The following is a 19,116-nucleotide window of genomic DNA, read 5'->3' on the forward strand; positions in this document are numbered from 1 at the left end:
TAGCCTGATCCCAGCCAGCACGGGGACACCTTTGGCCCCAAGCTGCCCCTTGCAATGCCCCTTGGGGTGGGTGTGACCCCCCAGAGTCCTAGAGAGGGGGAACACACCTGGGCTGTTAGCCTGCCCCCATGTCTCAGTTTCCCCTGCTCCCCAGAGTCAAGGCCAGTCCTGCCCTGGTGAGGGGGTAAGGGAGGGGGGCGGGGCTTCAGCTGCCAAGGCTGGCAGTGCTGGGAGGCTCAGGTGGGCCTGGGAGTCCAGATGCCTGGGTTCTCACTCTGCTCTGGGAAGGCAGTGGAGGCCAGGCTGGGTTGGGAGGAGTCCAGCCACCTGGGCTTTCTCTTTGCTCTGAGAAGGGAGTGGGATTGGTTGGGGTTAGAGTAGATGGATAGGAGCCCAGATGCCTGGTTTTGCTCCCTCCTCTGGGAGGGCAGTGGCCCTATGGGAGTTGCTCCAGGCCTCACACCCAGCATCAGGGCAGCATGCAGCTCCCTGGGCTGATTTCCCCCCCATGTCCAGCCAGATCCTGCCTGGGAGGAGGCAGGCAACAGGAAGGGGCTGGTGCACCCCCCCCCCCCCCCCCCCAGCAGAACAAAGGGGTTTTCATCCACCTGCCAATAATGAGCCTTGGAGCCAACCAAGCTCCGGGTGCCATGGCTGGGCCCAGCCTGGGAGGGGGGGGTGTACAGCAGGGCACCCTGGGGCCCCTCCCGGAGCCACTGTGGGGGCACAGAGCCTAGGGTAGGTCATGGGGGTGGAGTCAAGGGGCGTGGGAGGGCACCATCACCAAAGTGAGCCTGGGCAGCCCATGGAGACCCTGCTTCCTGCCACCCCTCTCCCTGTCTGGGTTCCATGGTGGGGGAGCAAGGGGGAAACAGGCGTGAGGCCTGGGAGAGGCACTGGACAGATCCCCCTTGGGCCGAGATTGGGGGTGCCAGGCACTGCCACCCACTGAGATGAACCCAGGAGTCCAACTACATGTGCCCCTGGCCTGAGGTACTTTGCTTTGTCTCCAAGGCAACTTCTGCCCCCCCTCCCCCTCCCCTCCTCTGGTGCTATCCACAGAGGAAGGAAAAAAGGGAAGGTCCTGCCCCCACATCCTGGTGCCCAGCCCTGCTGATGGGTATAGGTGTAGGGGCAAGGGCCCTGCTTATCTACCCTGCCAGAGTAGCTGAGGGCCCCTGGCTCAGTCTTGAGATTCAGCTGGCTCTGGGGTGGGGCATTGGGGCTGGATGTAACAGGGCCCCTCACTCGTGCTAGGACGCAGCTGGCTCTCAGGTAGGACATTGGGAGCTGTATATAATGGGGACCCTCTTTGGCACTAACATGCAGCTGGGTCTGGGGTGGGACACTGGGAGCTGTATAATGGGGATCCTCAATGGTGCTGAGATGAGGCTGGCTCTGGGGTGGGACATTAGGGCTGGACGTAGCAGGGGCTTTCACTAGCGCTGAGCTGCGCCTTGCTATGGGGTCGAAGTCAGTCCTGGATATAGCAAGGACACTCACTGGTGCTGAGATGCGACTGGCTCAAGTGGGTGCTGGGGCCGGATATAACAGGGACCCTCTATGCTGGGATGCGGCTGGCTCTGGGGTGGGGGGTCTGCACTTCTGATGGAGTCACTCCAGGCCCTGGTCCTGTGCCATGGGGGTGAGGGGTTCCCGTTAACCCTTTGGGGGCTGGGCCTGGCAGTGTGTGGGAGGGGGTAGGGAGGCTGGAGCCCCTTAACCTCTTGGCAGCTGGACTCTGGGCTGGCCCCTATTAACCCCTCGGTGGCTGGACTGGCAGTGGGGGCTGGGTGTCAGAGTGAGTTGCTCTGTGCTAACGGCGGGAAGGGGAAGTGGTTTTAGTGACATGCAGGCCGCGGGGGAGGGGACGGGGTTCAGTTCTAGTGGCAGGAAGCCCCGGGTGTCTCTGGGGTGTGGAGCAGACGGCCAGTGGGCCAGGACTGGGGCCGGGATGTCCTTCTCCGACCCGGACACAGGTTCTGAGCACGATGCCGAGGTACTGGTGTGAGTGTTGGGGGGCGGCTCCTCCCCAGCTACAGCTGCATCCAGTGCTATGGAGTGGTGGAGAGGAAGTCACTGCCACCTCCCCCAACTCCGCCCTGCATTGTGGCCCTGAGGAGGCAAGATTGAGGGCACCAGTCCCCTGCCCCCAGTAGCTCCCCCCTTCTGTCTGCCATGTCTTGAGGGGGGCATTGCCAGTAGTAACAAGGCCTCTGGGGAAATGGGAAGACTGGCAGGCGGGAAAACAACCTGGGCTGGGCCTGGGTGTCCTGTGATGCGTCCACCTCTGTGGTGGAACATGTTGGCAGCTGAATACAACAGAGACCCTTGTGTGGCTGCCTCTAGGGTAGGGGCTGGGCTGGGCAGAGATGTGGGGTGAAATCAGACACTAGAGGAACTGCCAGGGTGGGACAGATCAGGAAGTCAGGGCCTTTCCGGGGCTTAGTTTCAGCAGATCAGGTGTCATTAGTGCTGCAGGTTGGGGTGAAGGAGGCCAGGCCTCAGTGCCCCAGGTGCTGTCCAGACCCCCCAGGCTAGGATCGGGGGGCGCTAGGCATTGTACAGTCCCTCAGGTTGGGATTGGGGGACACTGGATGCTGTACAGACCACCCCCCAGGCCAGGATCAGGGAGATCTGGGTGCTATACAGGCCACCCAGGCTGAGATCCTCCCAGTATCTCCAAACAAAGCTGGTTTTCCCTTGCCCCCAGCAAATGGGGAAACCAAGGCACAGTGATTGCCCAGCCCATGTTCAGTGGGTCAGGTCTGTGCCCCCTTTTGCTCTAACCTCCCTCCATCTCTCCAGGACAAGGGGGCAGAGTTGGTGCAGGCAAAGCTGGATCTGGGGGCAAGGCTGTGACCCCTGCTCTAACCCTCCTGTCCAGGGCTTGGTTGGGGGGGGTGGGGGTGTCAGGCCTGTGTCCCTAGTACTAACACAGCCCTTGTGCTCCCTCCCCTCTCAGACAGTGCTGGGAACAGAGAGGGTGGGGGGCAGGGCTGGGTGCTGGAAGAATCTCAGGACTCTACCACCCCATTCTGGCTCTAACCCCCTTCCCTCTCAGCCCTGGCTGGATGCTGGGGCTGGGCAGGGGGGTCTCAGGGCTTTGTTTTCCCTGGCTTTAACCCCTCTCCTGTGTGCTCCCCTAGGGCAAGGGCCCCAGCTCGATGCTGGTGGCACTGGGGCTGGGGGGACACTGGTTGCTGAGGCTCTTAGGTCTGTGCCTCCAACTCTAGCCTCCCCATGTTCCCCCCAGGGTGAGGCCCCAAACTCGGTGCTGGGGGTATTCAGGGAAGGGTCTTAGGGCTTTGCCCCCAGCTCTAAACCCCTCTATCTCCCCCCAGCTCAGTGCTGGAGCTTTTGCCCCAGCCCCTCCCTTTTCCCCACAGGGCGAGGCCCCCAGCTCAGTGCTGGCAGCGCTGGGGCTGGGGCCTGGGGGGGCTCCGGACCTGGCTGCACCAGGGGTGCAGCAGCGGCTGGACGAAGAGCGGGAGCGCATCCGGCGTGAGATCCGCAAGGAGCTGAAGCTAAAGGAGGGGGCAGAGAACCTGCGACGTGCGACCACCGCCCGGCGCCACCAGGCCAGTGTGGATGGGCTGCTCAAGGGCTCAGCCCGGCGACTCCGTGACCTGCACGAACGCCTGCGCAGCCTCGATGCCCACATCATGGTCAAGGAAACGCCTGATGACCCAGGTGGGTGGGGCTGGGGTGTGGGGGCAGAGCTTGGGGCATGGCTGGGTGGGGTCTCAAGGCCTGGAGCCCAATAACAAGGTCTTGGGCATTGGGGGGTGGGGTTTGGTACCTGGGAGAGGGGCTGGAGCAAAAGGGCGTGGGGCAGGGAGGCACAGAGAATGGGGGCAGAGCACTGGGGTAGGGGGCAGTGTCCAAGGTCATGGCTGGCTCAGGTCAGTGCCTGAGAGTGCAGTGTATCCAGGCTCAAAGCCCTGGGAGCTGCCTGCACCTCTCACTAGGGACTGGTTATACTGGGACTCCTCCCTGGGGGTCCCTCCACAGAAGCCCCCCCTTCATGCCCCTCCCCCCGAAGAACCTGGGCCTTGCCCCCAGCACCCTCCCATGCAGTTTCATAACAGGAAGCAGCCGAGAGAATCCGGCCCCCACAGGCAGGAAGTGACGCAGACATTCCCTCAACGGCCAGAAAAACAAAGGCCCAAGATGCAGCCGGCTCTAGGGTGGGGGATTGGGGCTGGGTATAGCAGGGCCTCATGGCTGGCACTGAGACACAGCTGGCTCTGGGATGGGGTATTAGGAGCTGGGTAGAACAGTGCCCCTTGGCTGGCATTAAGATGCAGTGAGCTCTGGGGTGGAGCATTGTGGCTGGGTATAGCAGGGCCCCTGCCTGGTGCTGAAATGCAGCCATATCTGGGATGGGGCATCATGAGCTGGGTATAACAGGGGCTTTGGATGCTGGGCTTCATCCATATGGAGCTGCTTCCCGGCCCCTACAGATGCCCCGCAGTCTCCTGGCAGCCAGAGTCGCGCAGCTGCAGCCGAGAGCCGCCTGGCTGGGCTGGAGAAGCAGCTCAACATCGAGCTCAAGGTGAAGCAGGGGGCCGAGAACATGATCCAGACCTACGCCAATGGCGCCTCCAAGGTGAGCCTCACTCCTGTGGCCCTTCCTTATAGCTCCACCCCAGAATATGATTTAGACGTATATCAATCAGTGTCACCTCCACAGAGAGCCCCTCCTGGGACCACTGGCCATGCCTCCACCTGACAGCCTTACTTCCAACCCTATAACGCTGCCCCAGAACATGATTTATGCCAAAGTTAATGGCGGCTCCAAGGCAGGCCCTGCCTCCATGCCCTTGGCCATGCCCATAGCCCTGTAGCTGCTCTTCACAACATGATCCTGTCCCTGGCCACACTCCTGCAGCCTCCCTCTCTTCCTATGCCCCTCCCCTCCCTGCAAAAACAAGAGCCAGTCCTAGGCCAACAGAGTCTCCAAGATGAGCTGCCCCCAGGCCTCTGACACTGCTCCCAAGCTCACCCAGAACATGGCCCAGACCTATGCCAAGGCTGCCTCCAAGGCAAGCCCCTCCCCCAGCCCTTAGTCATGCCTTCAGCTCAGAGGTGAGCCCTGCCCTACAACCCTGGGTTACAGCCACTCCCCAACCTCCCTTGTCTCCCCAGGGTATAACCCTCCACCCCAGGGGTCCCCCCCCAGCCAGGAAGGGCATCCTGGAGGGGCTTTGACACCAGTGGACCCCCTATCTCCCCAAGCCTCCTGTGTAGAACTGGGAAAGGGGGCAGGGGCTTGTGGGGGGGGGGGCAATTGCTGGTGGCCTCATCTGAGCCATGCCAAACTTGTGACTCCCCCATAAGAGCCTGTCTGGGGCAGGGCACTGCAGTGCCAGAGGGTGAGGGTCCCTGGAGGGGCTGGGCTCAGGTAGCACCCCCTCACCCCCCTCCTTTGCCCCTGTCCCCCACCTACCCAGGACCGGAAGCTGCTGCAGACGGCCCAGCAGATGCTCCAGGACAGCAAGACCAAGATTGACATCATCCGCATGCAGATGCGCAAGGCACTGCAGGCTGGAGCTGCTCCCCCGGACCCTGATGACCCCACAGGTGGGTGGGTGGGGAGGGAGGGATGCCCCCATGGGCCAGGCCCCACGCCTAAGACCTCAGGTGCTGCCCGCACTGCCCAGGCCCTTTGTATCTGAGGCCAAATTAGTCAAAACTAATTCCAAATCCAAGAATCCAGAACCATAAGTGGCCCTACTACCAGCAAACATCCTCCACCCACACCTGGGGCTTCAGATGTTTCCAAAATCTTTGGCGGGCATCCTACTTGCGGACCCAAGCCCAGAGGCTTGGGGTTCGGATGCCCTCAAGTTTTGCTTGCCCTTAGCCATAAGGCCCTCGGAGCAAGCAAGGGAGGGCAGGAAGCAGAGATTTTTTTTTTTTATTTAAATAATTGTTTTGTGTTCCAAGCCAAATCAGCCAAATCAAGTCCAAATCTGAGAGTCAGTCCAGAACCATAAGTGGCCCTACAACCAGCAAACATCCTCCACCCCACCAAGGGCTTCAGATATTTCCAGTCTTAAGGCAAGCATCCTATGTGCAGGCTTGGGGTTTGGATCCCCCCAAATTTTGCCTACCCTCAGCCATATGGCCGCAGCAGCAAGCTAGGGAGGAGCCTCCCATTTCCGTAAAGTACACCTTGGCGGGTACTAAACCACACCAGAAGAAGTTATTCCTGGGTACACTTAAGGAAAACTGCCTTCATGGACCCAGATATATGGTGTTTTCCCTGCCAGATGTCCCTGTGGTACTGTTGGTGGGTGGGGCCTGAACAAGCCCCACCCACACTTCCAAAGCCACTGCTCCTGACCCCATCAATCCCACAGTGAGGGTGGGATGCAGGGGGTAGCAGCCCAGGCTCTGCCCCCATCACTCAGGCCCCGCCCCTGTCTCCCTTAACCTTACAGATAGGGTGGAGAGGGCGGTGGAGAGGGCGGCTGGGAGAGATGCCTGAATGGCCCAGGCCCTGCCTCCAGCACCAGAGATCTCACAGGTGGGGTGGGAGGGACAGAGAGGGACACCCCCATCTCTCAAGTCCTGCCCTCAAATTGTAACAACCTCATAGGTTGGGAAGGCAGGATGTGACACTCCCATTTCTTAGGTGTGACACCCCCAGTGCCCTCAACATCCATCTCCCTGTGGAAGTACCTACAGTGCCCCACCTCAGAGGCAGCTGCATATCCAGCCCCCAGTGGACCCCATCCCAGAGGCAGCTGCACTGGGAGGGGATTCCTGTGTCCAAGTCCATTGCCTGAGCAGGGTTGGGCATTGGGGATTCTGGCCAGCCAGATCGATGTGGCAGGAAGCCCAGACAGGAGGGCAGGGAGACTCCATCCATTGATTCCCTGGCAGCCGGCGCCACCTGTGTCCCGGACCCATTAACACATGGGCACAGAGAACCCAGGCGTCCAGGATGTGTGTGTGTGTGTGCGCGCGCGTGCGTGCACACACACACACACACACACACACACACACACACACACACACCCCTCCCCCAGGTGTCTGGGACATCTGTGTATGTGTACACATGCCACATCCATGTGGTTGGGGTGTGTCAGCACGTGTATGTGTGTGTGCGTGACAGCACTATTGCCTTGCTCTTGTGGGGGTGGGGGGGGAGTGCACATGGCCCTTGCCCCCACACCAGCTCCAGCCACACCCCCATATATCAGGAGCTGATGGGGGGTGGTGTTTCCAGCAGGAGCTGAGCTGTAATGGGTCTGACAAGGTGTCTGTGCCTGGCAGGCCTAGGGAGGCTGAGCTATGGGTCTGATGGGATCTCTGTGTCCTGCAGGTCCGGGCCCAGGGGGGTGTCCGTGTGCCCAGAGCTGTGGCCCCGATGGGATGTGTCCCGGCAGGTCTGGGGGGAGGGTGCCCTGCGCTCTGATGAGGTGTCCATGTGTCTGGCAGGTGCGGGGGAGCTGAGCTGTGCGGAGCTGCGGGTGGAGGAGCTGTGGCACCACTTTCGTGTGGAGCTAGCCGTGGCCGAGGGCGCCAAGAACGCTCTGCGCTTGCTCAGCTCTGGCTCCAGCAAGGTGCAGGACCGGCGTGCCACTAACGAGGTACGCCCTCACCCCACACCTACAGCCATGGAGGCACCACAGCCCTCATGCCCCCCTGCATCCCCCACTGCCAGTGTGGTATGGTCTCCCTTGCCCCACTGGCATGGTACAGCACCCTACAGCCAACCTGGTACCCTAACAGCCTCCCCGCCACTACTGATGTGGTACAGTCCCTTGCTCTTGCAAACACAGGGCTGTGGTATGGTCCCCACCCACGACCAGCATGGTACTGTTGTCCTTTCCCCCCCCCCCCCCCCCCCCCCCCCCCCCCCCCATTGTACAGCCCCCACTTCTTCCCATGGCCAGCAAGGTATCACAGCCCCTGGACCATGTGCCCTGATGTCATAGTATGGCCACTGAGGTACCATGCCCCCCCGCCCCACCATGGTACAGTGCCCTCCCACAAACCACAGAGATATGGCCCCCCATGCCCTCCCACTGCCAGCATGGTACAGTCCCCCTGCACCCCTCCCCCACACTGCTGGTGTCCCCCCAGCTCCACCACTATGGTATGGTTCCCCCCCACCATGCACACTGCCATGGTACAGCCCCCCCCTCCCCTTCTTACCCACTGCCAGTGTGGGGTGCTCTCTCCGCTGCTGTGGTATGGACCCATATACATCTGTCCTACCACCTAGGAGGCATGCCCCCCCATCCCTGTGCCATGGTACAGTCTATCCCACCACCAATGAGGTACATTCCCCCTGCCCCTCACTGCTGTGGTACAGTCCTCTTCACCTCACTGTCAAGGCGGGGGGGGGGGTGTCCCCAACATCACCACTAGTGCCTCTTGCCTGGTTGGGGGGGTGGGCAGGCACTGGGGTATGGGGTTCTGGATGGTGGAGGAGGTTCTGGATCAGGGGATGGGGGTGGGATATTAGGCGACTGGGAGTGTCAAAGATGGGTGTCAGCATGGGGGTGATGTATGTGGGGTATTGGGGTGTGCAGGTGGGGCAATGGGGGGTCAGGAATGGCTTATTAGGGGGTGGGGTACCAGGGGCATGGGGGGGGGTCTGGCTGTGGATCAGGGTGTGGGGGTGTATCTGGGAGCAGGAGGGTTGTGTTGGGGTATGGGTGGTAATGGGGGTCAGGAGCTGGGATGTCAGGATCCAAGGCGGGGGTTGGGGTATGGAGATGCCCATTTCGCTCCCCTCTCCCCCTTTCCTGTGCCAGGCCCAGGCAAAGTTGACGGAGTCGAGCCAGAAACTGGATGTGCTGCGCCTGGCGCTGGAGTCTGGCATCGTGGCCCTACCAGATGGGCACCCCAAGGCCTGCCTGGTGCGGGAGGAGCTGGCTTTGGGTGCTCGCCAGAGCCCCCCCAGCCCCCACCCCCCCTACAGCACTCTCTGCAAGCCAGCCCCGCTCACAGGTACCCCCCACCTCACCCCCCACTACCTACTGCCCCCCATCAGATTCCCCCAGTACCCCCCATGCCAACTCCACCCCATACAGTTGCCTTCTACCCTGCCCTGTCCCCATCCCCCTCACAGGAATAGCCCCTCCCAGGGCAGCACTCGGGTCCCCTGCCCCTCAAGAACAGCCCCCTGGGGCACAACCCAGCACTAAGACATGGGGAGTGGGACCTGAGCTTGGGGCCTGCCGAGGAGGCAAACTGAGATGCTGAGGGGGCACATGAGGTGGCCAAACCCACCCAGTGTGCGAGAGCTGGGAAAGAACACAGGCATCTGGGCTCCCAGACCCCACTCCCCTCCCAGGGCTGGGAGAGAACCCAGGTATCCCAGCTCCCCCTGCTCTAGCTCTCACAGAGCTGGAGAACACCCAGGTGTCCGGGCTCCCATTGACACCCTCTCCCCCCACAATAGGGACACTGGCCGTGCGGCTGCTAGGCTGCACAGGGCTGCTGGAGGTGGTGCCAGGGCGGAGCCGGGGTGCCCCTCCCTGGCTACCCTGCCACAGCTCTAGCCCTAGCCCCGGCCCCAGTGCCTCCTTCATGGGCCGCAGCGGGCGCGGACTCTACAGCCGCACTGGGAGCCTCAGCGGGAGGACACCCCCCAAGGCCGATGACCTCAGCAGTGAGTTGGGGGGTGGGGGGGCTGGGGAGTAGAACCCAGGCATTTTAGTGGCATCCATGGGGCTGGGGTGGGAGTTGGAGCTGGGGTATGAGAGCTAGGGAGGGAACCCAGGTGTCCTTGGGGTATCCACAAGGCTGGGGTTGAGGGGGAGCTGGGGAGAGGACCCAGCTGTCCTGAGGACACCCATGGGACTGGGGTCTGGGAGGGGACACAAGAAGAATAGGGTGCCTGGGTGGGTGGGCACTGGGGGGGATGAAAGGATGGGGGTGGGCACCCAGGACTGACCCCAGCTCCATTCCGAGCCTGGGAGCATGTCTCCCCATGCTGCCTCCTTGCTCGCACCCACACCCCTGACTGGCCCCGCTCCCCAGCCAGGCCCTAGGGAGAGCCTCTGCCCTGGACAGGCCAGGGAGGGGTGGGGGCTGGGCTGATCCCACACTCTCCCCACAGGTGAGGTGAGTGCGGTGTTGAAGGTTGACAACACTGTGATGGGACAGACAGCCTGGAAGCCTGTGGGGCTGGATGCATGGGACCAAACCTTTGCCCTGGAGCTGGAGAGGGTGAGGGGAGAAAACCACGCTCACTGCTTGGAGGCGGGGGTGGGATCTGAGTGCTGCCCTGGGAGCAGCTATTTCTGTGAGGGGGATGGAGGTAAGGCAGAGCAGGGGGAGGCCAGACCTAAGGTAATGCATTGACTTGTCCATTCACTCTTTAACCTAATGATCTCCTTGCTGTGCCATTACGATCACAAGTCATCAGAAGCAGCCGGGGGTGGCTGATGCTGCTCTTCACCCCCAGCAGATGCCTGGGGCCTGGTCTCACCCGTTACCCCCACCCCCTCAGGCCCGGGAGTTGGAGCTGTTGCTCTACTGGCGGGATTACCGCAGCCTCTGTGCCCTGAAGCACCTCAAGCTGGAGGATTTCCTGGATAACCAGCTCCACGAAGTGCACCTTGGCCTGGAGCCCCAAGGCACGCTGCTGGCTGAGGTGGGTACCCTATGGGGCTGGGGATGGAGCCAGGATTTGGGGTGGAGCTAAGGGGTGGGGATGGAGCTAAGGATGTAGGTGTGGGTAGGGCTAGGAGTGGGGCAGAACTAAAGGGGGTCTCCCTGCACTGCCCCCTGGCCCCCCCAGTTCCATGGGGAGGCTAGGCTGAGTGGAGGGGTTCCCTGTTGAGTGGGTGGCCAAACTGACCCCCACACCCTCACCCTGGTCTCCTGGCTCCAGGTCACCTTCTTCAACCCAGTCATTGAGCGCATCCCCCGGCTGCAGCGCCAGAAGAAGATCTTCTCCAAGCAGCAGGGTATGGGGGGCAGGTGGGGGCAGGCAGGGGCAGGAATGGGAGTTGGGGTCCTGACCTCTGCTCTCTCCCCCTCCCAGGCCGGGCCTTCCTGCGCGCTCGCCAGATGAACATTGACATCGCTACCTGGGTGAGGCTGTTGCGTCGTGTCTTGCCAGCCCCCAGCGCCTCTTACAGCCCCAGTGCCCCACCCCGGCCTGGCCCTGCCCATGGGTAAGCCCAACCCCTTGACCTTTGCCCTGGGGTAGCACCTCCACAGGCCCTGCCCCCGGCCCATGGGGGAGGGGGGTGCTGGCTCTCTGCCCCACACCAGGGTGGGAGGTTCAGGGCAGTAACTCCAAAACCTAGCTCCCTCCTCCCCTTTTCCACCCCCCACCCCCCGGCCCAGGGAACATCCCTTTTCCGCCCTCCCCAGGACCCTTGTCTCCCCCAAGATGGGGAGGACTGGGGGGTGACCCTGACCCCCAACCTCTGCTGCCCCCAGGGACATTGCCATTGAGAAGCTGAGCCTGGACAGTGACAAACCCCCAGTACCGCCTTGTGACCAGGAGGATAGAGAGGAGCCCCTGGTCCCAGTAAGACCCCCTCCCCAGCCCCAACCTGGACTTAGCTGGGGTGGGGGTGGGTGTCCCGGAGCCCCATATAGATGGGCCTTGGGCAGGGGAGGGGACATGCTGGGCATGGTGTCATGCTCCCCCCCATAACCAGCCAGGTGGAGAGGGGAAGGAGATGTCTTTGTGTGTGACACCCCCCCCCCCCCCCCACACACACACACACACACACACACACACACACACACACACACATGCTCCCCCAGACCCAGCTCACAAGAGAAGATGAGAAGACACCTGCAGCAGATGCCCCACGGACAAGGAGCGGCAGCCTTCGCAGGTGAGGACCCCCCAGACTCCCTCCCCCCCCACCCGGTACTTGGGTCCCTCCAGCCCCCCCAGACATCTGGGACCCCCTGCTGGAGCCTTCTAGACACCCAGGACCATCCAACCCCCCCAGACTACCCCCCAGACTCTTGGGACGTTCTGCCTTTAATCCTTCCCTAGTACACTCGCCCTTGCACCTCTCACTTCTCTCAGTGGCCCCCTGATTCCACTGTACACCCTCTAGATGTTCCCTGTCTATCCCTAGTGTCCCCTCATGTCCTGGTCCAGACCCCTGGGGAAACCTCCTAGATAGGTGCAGTCCAGCAGGGCACAGAATGCTCTGGCACCCAGCTTGGTGCCCCCTGCCCCTAACTGGATTGGCAAGGGGCCAGGCCTCCCCCAACCCAAGACCCTGGGGGTTGACGAGAGCTCAGGGCAGTGTTGGAATGTTGGGGCTGAGGTTGAAGGGCTCAGGTGCTGGGAGCTGGTGGAGCGCAGAGGTTGGGGGGAATCTGAGCAGGGCCCCCTGCTGGGGGCACCAGGGCCCAGGTTGACCTGGTCTCTGCTCCCAGGAAGACACCGCTGACCCTGGATGACTTCAAGTTCCTGGCTGTGCTGGGCCGCGGGCACTTTGGCAAGGTGAGCTCCATGCCTTCTAGAGCTGGGTGGGAACCCAGGTGTCCTGGCTTTTCTCTGGGCCGTTATGCTGAGAACCCAGGCACCTTGTCTCGGTTCCATGTAACCCAGGTGGCCCACACAGTAGTTGAGATATGACACAAGCCCAGGCATTCTGGCTCCCCAGTAGGTGGGGAAACCAGGTGTCCTTGCTTATAGGTGCCAGGTATATCCTGGCTTCCTGGTCTGCAGGGAGCCCCTGGTTGGGGGGGGAACCCAGCCATCCTGGCTGCTGGATGGGGAACCCAGGTGTCCTGTCTCCTGAGTGGATCAGCGTGTTGGGAACTCAGATGTATCCTGCCTTCCGGGTGGTCCAACACACAGAGGACCCTGGGTCTGCAGGGAACCCAGGCGTCCTGACCCATGCCCACTGCAGGTGCTGCTGTCGGAGTGCACGCAGACAGGGCAGCTCTACGCCGTCAAGGCACTGAAGAAGGGTGACATCGTGGCCAGAGACGAGGTGGAGAGGTGGGTATCCTGCCCAACCCCCTTTGGCCACTGTGGCCTAGAGCTTTGTGCTGAGCCAGTGTACCCAGTACAGTGTACCCAGCCCCTCACTGACCTGTGTGTGTGTGTACATGTGTGTGTCTGCATGGAATGGGAGGTTATGCGTGCTTGGCTGGTCTTGCTTACTGTGTGTGCACAGGTGTGTCCTCATGTGTCACTGTGGGTCAAGTGGTGTGCCAGCTAGTAGGCTGGTCTGCCTCACAGTGTGTGCACAACTGCATATGTCAGCGTGTGTGCCATCAGTCATTGTGTGCACTTAAATATGTGAGTGTATCTTCATGACAGGCCTTGGCATGGTGGGGGGTGCACATTCAGCTAGCTTGCACCACAGAGTGTGTAAATGCACACCTAGGTGTGTTCATGCTAGGTGCTGTCAATGCACCAGGGGAGTTGTGCATGCTTAGGTTGGCATGGGAACAGGCCCTTGCCTCTGTGTGTGCACATGTGTGTATGCAAAGGCATGTGCTGATGTATGTGCACAGGCCTGTCTCACACCTGTCTGGCCAGCACCACTGTGCATGTATCCAGGGGATGTGTGTACACAGGGGGAGTGTGTAAGGATTAGCATATATGCTGGGTGGAGGACACCAGTGTGTGTATGCGCATGTTCATGTGTGCAGGCGTGCACAAATACGTGGGCTTGTAACTGCTGCATGTGCACATGTCTATGTCAATGCGTGTATCTGTGGCTGGGTTGTCTGTGCCCCATCCTGCCCAAGGCCCCAGCCCTTGGCTGATGCCCTGCCCCTGCCTGCTGGAGGCACAGGCCCTGACACCCCTAGTGAAGCCCCTCCCCTTCTTGGAGGCTCCTTTCCCATGGCACCCCACCCTGAGGTCCTGCTCCCTCGCTGAGGCCTGGCCTATCCTCCATTGTGCCCATCCTCCTTGCAAATGCCCCTCTCCCATGGTACCCAACCCTGAGGCCCTGCCCTCTTGGTGCCCTTTCCCTGGGCTGAGGCCCCACCCCCTCGCTGAAGCCCCCACCCCCACAGCCTGCTGTGCGAGAAGCGGATCTTGGAAGCAGCGACGGAGGCACGCCACCCCTTCCTGGTGAACTTGGCCGCCTGCTTCCAGACTCCGGCACACGTCTGCTTTGTCATGGAGTATGCACCCGGCGGTGACTTGATGATGCACATCCACACCGATGTCTTCACTGAGCCCCGTGCCATGTGAGTGTCCCTTCCCCAACCCGTGAGAGCACCCAGGCATCCAAACTTCTGGAGGGGAGAGTAAGACCCAGGTGTCTGGGCCCCTAAAGCTGTAGATAGGACCCCAGGCATCTAGGCCTCTGGAGGGGAGAAGAGGACCCAAATGTCTGGGATCTGCTGCTCTCACCCCCAGCCCCCACTCAACCTTCAACCCCTGCCCCCCAGACACCCACTCCCCTCCTGGAGCAGGAAGAGAACCCAGGTATCCAGGTGTCCGAGCCCTGCTCCACGCTCCAAGGCCTCCCCGCTCCTTCCTGGAGCAAGGAAGGAACCCAGGCATCCAGCCCTCCCCTGGGCCCTGTTTAGGGCTGGGGTGGGGGGGTTCTCTTGAGTCCTAACTGGCTCCCCCTGCCCCCCAGGTTTTATGCTGCGTGCGTTGTCCTGGGGCTGCAGTTCCTGCATGACCACAAGATTGTTTACAGGTGAGAGGCCCCTGGCACCCCCATGGACCCTCCCCAAACCCCCCTGCACCCTTCATGCCACCCCAACTACCAACCCCTTCCCAACCTCCCACACCTCCTGGACCCTCCATACCCCCAATGCCATGTTCCTCCAGTACCCCCCTGGCCCCACTTTGCTCCCAGAACCACCTCTGCCCCCCAGACCCCCAGCGCTCCCTCAGAATGCCTCTGCCTCCCCCACCCCCAAGACCCTCAGAGCTTCCTGGGCACTTCTGGAACCTCTAGAACCTGCCGAGCCCCCTGGCATCTCCCAGAACCCCCCCCCACCCCACCCCACCCCACCCCACCCCACCCCCAGCACCCCCTTAGACTGTCCCCCAACCCCTGCATCATTCAGACCTATGCTGAGTTACCCCAGAGCCCCCAGTCTCCCTCCCCTGGGGATGCTCCTGGCACCCATAGCACCTTCTCTGCACAGGGCTCCCTGACCAGCCCTTTGCCGCCCTCTAACCATTGGACTCCACTCCCTCCCAGACCTGGGGATAGAACCCAGGTGTCCAGGCTCCCAGCCACCTCTGCTCCCCCCCAGAGCTGGAGAGAACCCGGGTGTCCAGGCTTATGCCCCCTCAGGCAGAGCCTTTGCTGCCTTTGCTCAGCCTCTGAGCAATGCCCTTTGCGCTGATCTGCACCCCCTTGCCTACACCCCCTCATTTGTGTGCCCTGCAGGGACCTAAAGCTGGACAACCTGCTGCTGGACGCTGAGGGCTTTGTCAAGATTGCCGACTTTGGCTCTGCAAGGAAGGTGGGTGTTGGGGGTGGAGGGAATGCAGCCCTCTGGGGTGGGCCAGGCTAGTTGGGTATTAACAGGGATCCCTCACCCAGCCCCAAGATACAGCCAGCCCTAGGGGGGAACAGGGCAGGTAGATAGAGCAGGGGCTTATAGATTCATAGATGCTAGGGTCAGAAGGGACCTCAGCAGATCATCAAGTCTGACCCCCTGCCTAGCAGAAAAGAGTGCTGGGGTCAGATGACCCCAGCCAGGTGCTTATCCAGTCTCCTCTTAAAGACCCCCAAGGTAGGGGAGAGCACCACCTCCTTTGGCAGCCCATTCCAGATTCTGGTGACCCTTACCATAAAGAAGTTCTTCCTGATGTCTAACCTGAATCTGCTCTCTGTCATTTGTGGCCGTTACTTCTAGTTACTCCAAGGGGTGCCCTGGTAAACAGAGTATCTCCTATCCCTTGCTGTCCCTCCCTTATTAATTTGTAGACAGCCACAAGATCCCCTCTCAGCTTTCTGTTGCGGAGGCTGAAGAAATTCAGGTCCCTCAATCTGTCCTCTGTAGGGTCTTACCTGCAGGCCCCTTACCTTACAAGTGGCCCTCCTCTGGACCCTCTCAAGGTTGTCCACATACCTCTTGAAGTGCGGTGCCCCAAAACTGGACGCAGTACTCCAGCTGCAGCCTCACCAGTGCTGCATAGAGGGGAAGTATCACCGCCCTGGACCTGTTTGTGATGCATTTGCTAATGCGTGATAAAGTGTGGTTAACTTTACTGATTACTTCATCACATTGATCACTCATGTTCATCTTGGAGCCAACTATGACTCTGAGATCCCTTTCAGCTCCAGGATGCAGCCAGCTCTAGGGAGGAACAGTGCAGCTGGGTATCATAGGGATGGGATGCCTCATCACTAACCACATGCTGCCCTTCCCCCGCCTCCCCCCCCACCCCAGGCATGGGCTACGGGGACCGGACAAGCACATTCTGCGGGACCCCCGGAGTTCCTGGCACCCGAGGTGCTGACGGACACATCCTACACACGAGCTGTAGACTGGTGGGGGCTGGGAGTCCTCATCTACGAGATGCTGGTGGGCGAGGTCAGTGTGGGGGCAGTGTGGGTTGGGGATGGTTATGGGGAAATCTGGGGGGCGGGTGGGGTCAAAAGGGATAGGATGGGGGTGTTGCAGGGGTTCTTTATGGATTTATAGAGCTGGGGGGGGGCAGTTGGGGGGGATCCAGAGAAGAGGGGTTTGGGGGCAGGTTGGGGGAATTTGGGGGTCCATTGTGGAGATCTGGAGCAGGGACGGGATGGGATGGGATGGGGGGCAGCTGGAGCAGGGAGTGAGGACAAGATGGGGTGAGGACAGTTGGGGGGGTAGGGGGGCTGCTCCCTACCCCCTGACCCATGACCTCTGCTCCCTGATCTGTACCCCTGCAGTCACCCTTTCCTGGAGATGATGAGGAGGAGGTTTTTGACAGCATTGTGAATGATGAGGTCCGTTACCCGCGCTTCCTGTCTACTGAGGCCATCGGCCTCATGCGCCGGGTGAGCTGGGGCCTGGGGGCAGGGGCTGGGGGCTCTAGGGTGGGGGCTTCGTGGCAGGCAGTGACCAGTCCCCCTGCCCCCCCAGCTGTTGCGTAGAAACCCCGAGAGGCGCCTGGGCTCCAGTGAGCGTGATGCTGAGGACATCAAGAAGCAGCCGTTCTTCAGGGTACGTGTGGCCTCCCCCCCTGCCCGCTCAGACCCCCAACACCCCCATGCCCCTCCCACAGCTGGCTTCTAGGGGCACCACAGCCAGCCCCCTGCTGGACCCCACTGACTGTAGCACAGTGCCAGCTGGTGGCTGTGGAGGGCATCACAGCCAGGACCAACATCACCCTACTGCCTGCCCGGTGTCCCTGGCCCCACCCCAGGGCCTGTCATCACTGCCCCCTGGTGACATCGAAAGGCATTGCAGCTAGCATAGCCCAGCCCAGTGCCTCCCCACCCCCCCACCCTGCTGCCTGGAGCACATCACCCCCTAGTGGCACCTAGGGACCTCACAGTTGGCATAAGCAAGCCTAGTGCCCCCAACTGGGGCTGGAAGCAGGATGCCACAGTGCCTGGACCATCCCACCCTGAGCACGTCCATTTATCTCCGGGCAGAACATGGACTGGGAGGCCCTGCTGGGGCGCCGCCTGCCCCCACCCTTCGTGCCAACCATCCAGGGCCGCGCTGACATCAGCAACTTCGACGAGGAGTTCACGGCCGAGGCGCCCACGCTCACACCCCCTCGCGAGCCACGGCCCCTTGGGCCCAGCGACCAGGCCACCTTCCGTGACTTTGACTATGTCTCTGATGCCTGCTAATCCTAGCAAGGGGAAGAGCCTGGGGCTGGGGGGAGGAGCTGGACTGCAGCCCCCCGCCAACCCACTCCTCCCCTGCCCTGAGTTGCGGGGGAAGCCCAGCACTGTGAAGAGGTGGGGCAGGTAAGAGGCTCTGGTGGGAGGACAGGCTCTCCCAGACCCTCCCCTCCACTAGGGGGGTGTTAGAGACTCCGCTATGGGAGGAGGGTTGTAGGGGCCTGGAGCCTGGATGTCTGGGTTCCTTTCTTGGCTCTGCTGCTGCTTTGCTGTGGGAGTGTGGGCTTATGCCTCAGTTTCTCCCATGTGCCCATTGGGGGAGGGTCGGGGGCAGGATGGAGCCTCTTCCCCACATAGAGAAAGATGTTCACCAACCACCCCACACAGGCTTTGGGAAAGCCTTTAGAGCCCTGCATACTTCAGCTGGGAGAGGAAAGACAGCTTCTGCATCGGTTTGAGAGCCTAGACATCTGCGTTGTGTCCTCGGTTGCAAAAAGGACATTGAGGCCTTGTGAACTGGTGGCAGGGTGGGGGCTGGATGCCCAAACCCATGGGCAGGGCCATCCCTAGGGCGTGTGAATCAGGGTGACCACCCTAGGCCCCACGCTTTGGGGGGCCCCGCGGACAGTGCTGTATAGGCCCTGCTGTGACCACCATGCACCACTGCTGCCAAATGTTGCTGGCTCTGCTCTGGCCACTCGCCACCCCCCCCTGCCCTAACGGGCCCTGCAGAGGCTGGTATGCCCCGGCACTGCACACCGCTAAGGACAGCTCTGCCCATGGGTGCTTGTTCCAGCCCTAGCTCAGTTTCCATACTGGGAGCTGAGCAAACCTGAGTACCCACCTCCATCATTAGGGACCAAAGTTTAACGGTCAGCAAAAAGCGAAGGGGGCTTATTACACAGTGGTGCCAGGGCTGCTATAAGGGGGGTGGCTCTGGACATTCAGCAGCACTCCACAGCCTCCAGAAGGAGCCCCACTCCATGTATAGCACCTAGAGGCTGCCTAGAGGGGTTTGTCCCCCTAGTACCTCCCCACCCCAATGCTCAGGTGTGTTTGAAACAATTTGCAGCCAATAAACTCAGCCCAGGACTTTCCCCTCTGGCTCTTGTGTTTAGTGACTGACAAACTTGACTGATTTCTCCTCCCCACAAAGGAAAGCAGTAGCTGGGGGGGGGGGGGGGGGGTATGGGTCTACAATCCCACCTTGTACCTTCCTCTGCCCTTGGGGGAAAAAAAAGGGTTAAGACCCCATTTCTGCTCTAGGGAGACTTTACCTCTTAAAGGGGTGGGAAAGGGCCAAGTCTGGAGGATTCTGGACCCAGGAGTCCTGCTTTCCCCCTCCCACTATCCTGGGCTGAGCCAGGACAGTCAAAGCAGGGCC

General features: G+C 61.3%; 1 protein-coding gene across 1 annotated transcript; it reads left to right on the forward strand.

The window, feature by feature from the left end:
• The first annotated feature begins 1,690 nt into the window (after positions 1-1,690).
• Positions 1,691-18,829, forward strand: PKN1 (protein kinase N1). The gene is given in 23 exon segments (XM_059732404.1): positions 1,691-1,999; positions 3,345-3,693; positions 4,467-4,612; positions 5,457-5,586; positions 7,453-7,604; positions 8,778-8,973; positions 9,428-9,637; positions 10,088-10,197; positions 10,481-10,624; positions 10,865-10,940; positions 11,018-11,150; positions 11,422-11,512; positions 11,755-11,828; positions 12,388-12,454; positions 12,867-12,958; positions 13,990-14,166; positions 14,565-14,627; positions 15,333-15,412; positions 16,342-16,382; positions 16,384-16,485; positions 16,827-16,934; positions 17,020-17,100; positions 17,535-18,829. Coding segments are annotated over 23 exon segments (2,976 nt in total). The 5' UTR covers positions 1,691-1,849; the 3' UTR covers positions 17,739-18,829.
• The last annotated feature ends 287 nt before the right edge of the window (positions 18,830-19,116 follow it).

This window comes from Alligator mississippiensis, chromosome 8 (genome assembly GCF_030867095.1).
Source record: "Alligator mississippiensis isolate rAllMis1 chromosome 8, rAllMis1, whole genome shotgun sequence".
In the NCBI taxonomy this organism is placed as follows: Eukaryota; Metazoa; Chordata; order Crocodylia; family Alligatoridae; genus Alligator; species Alligator mississippiensis.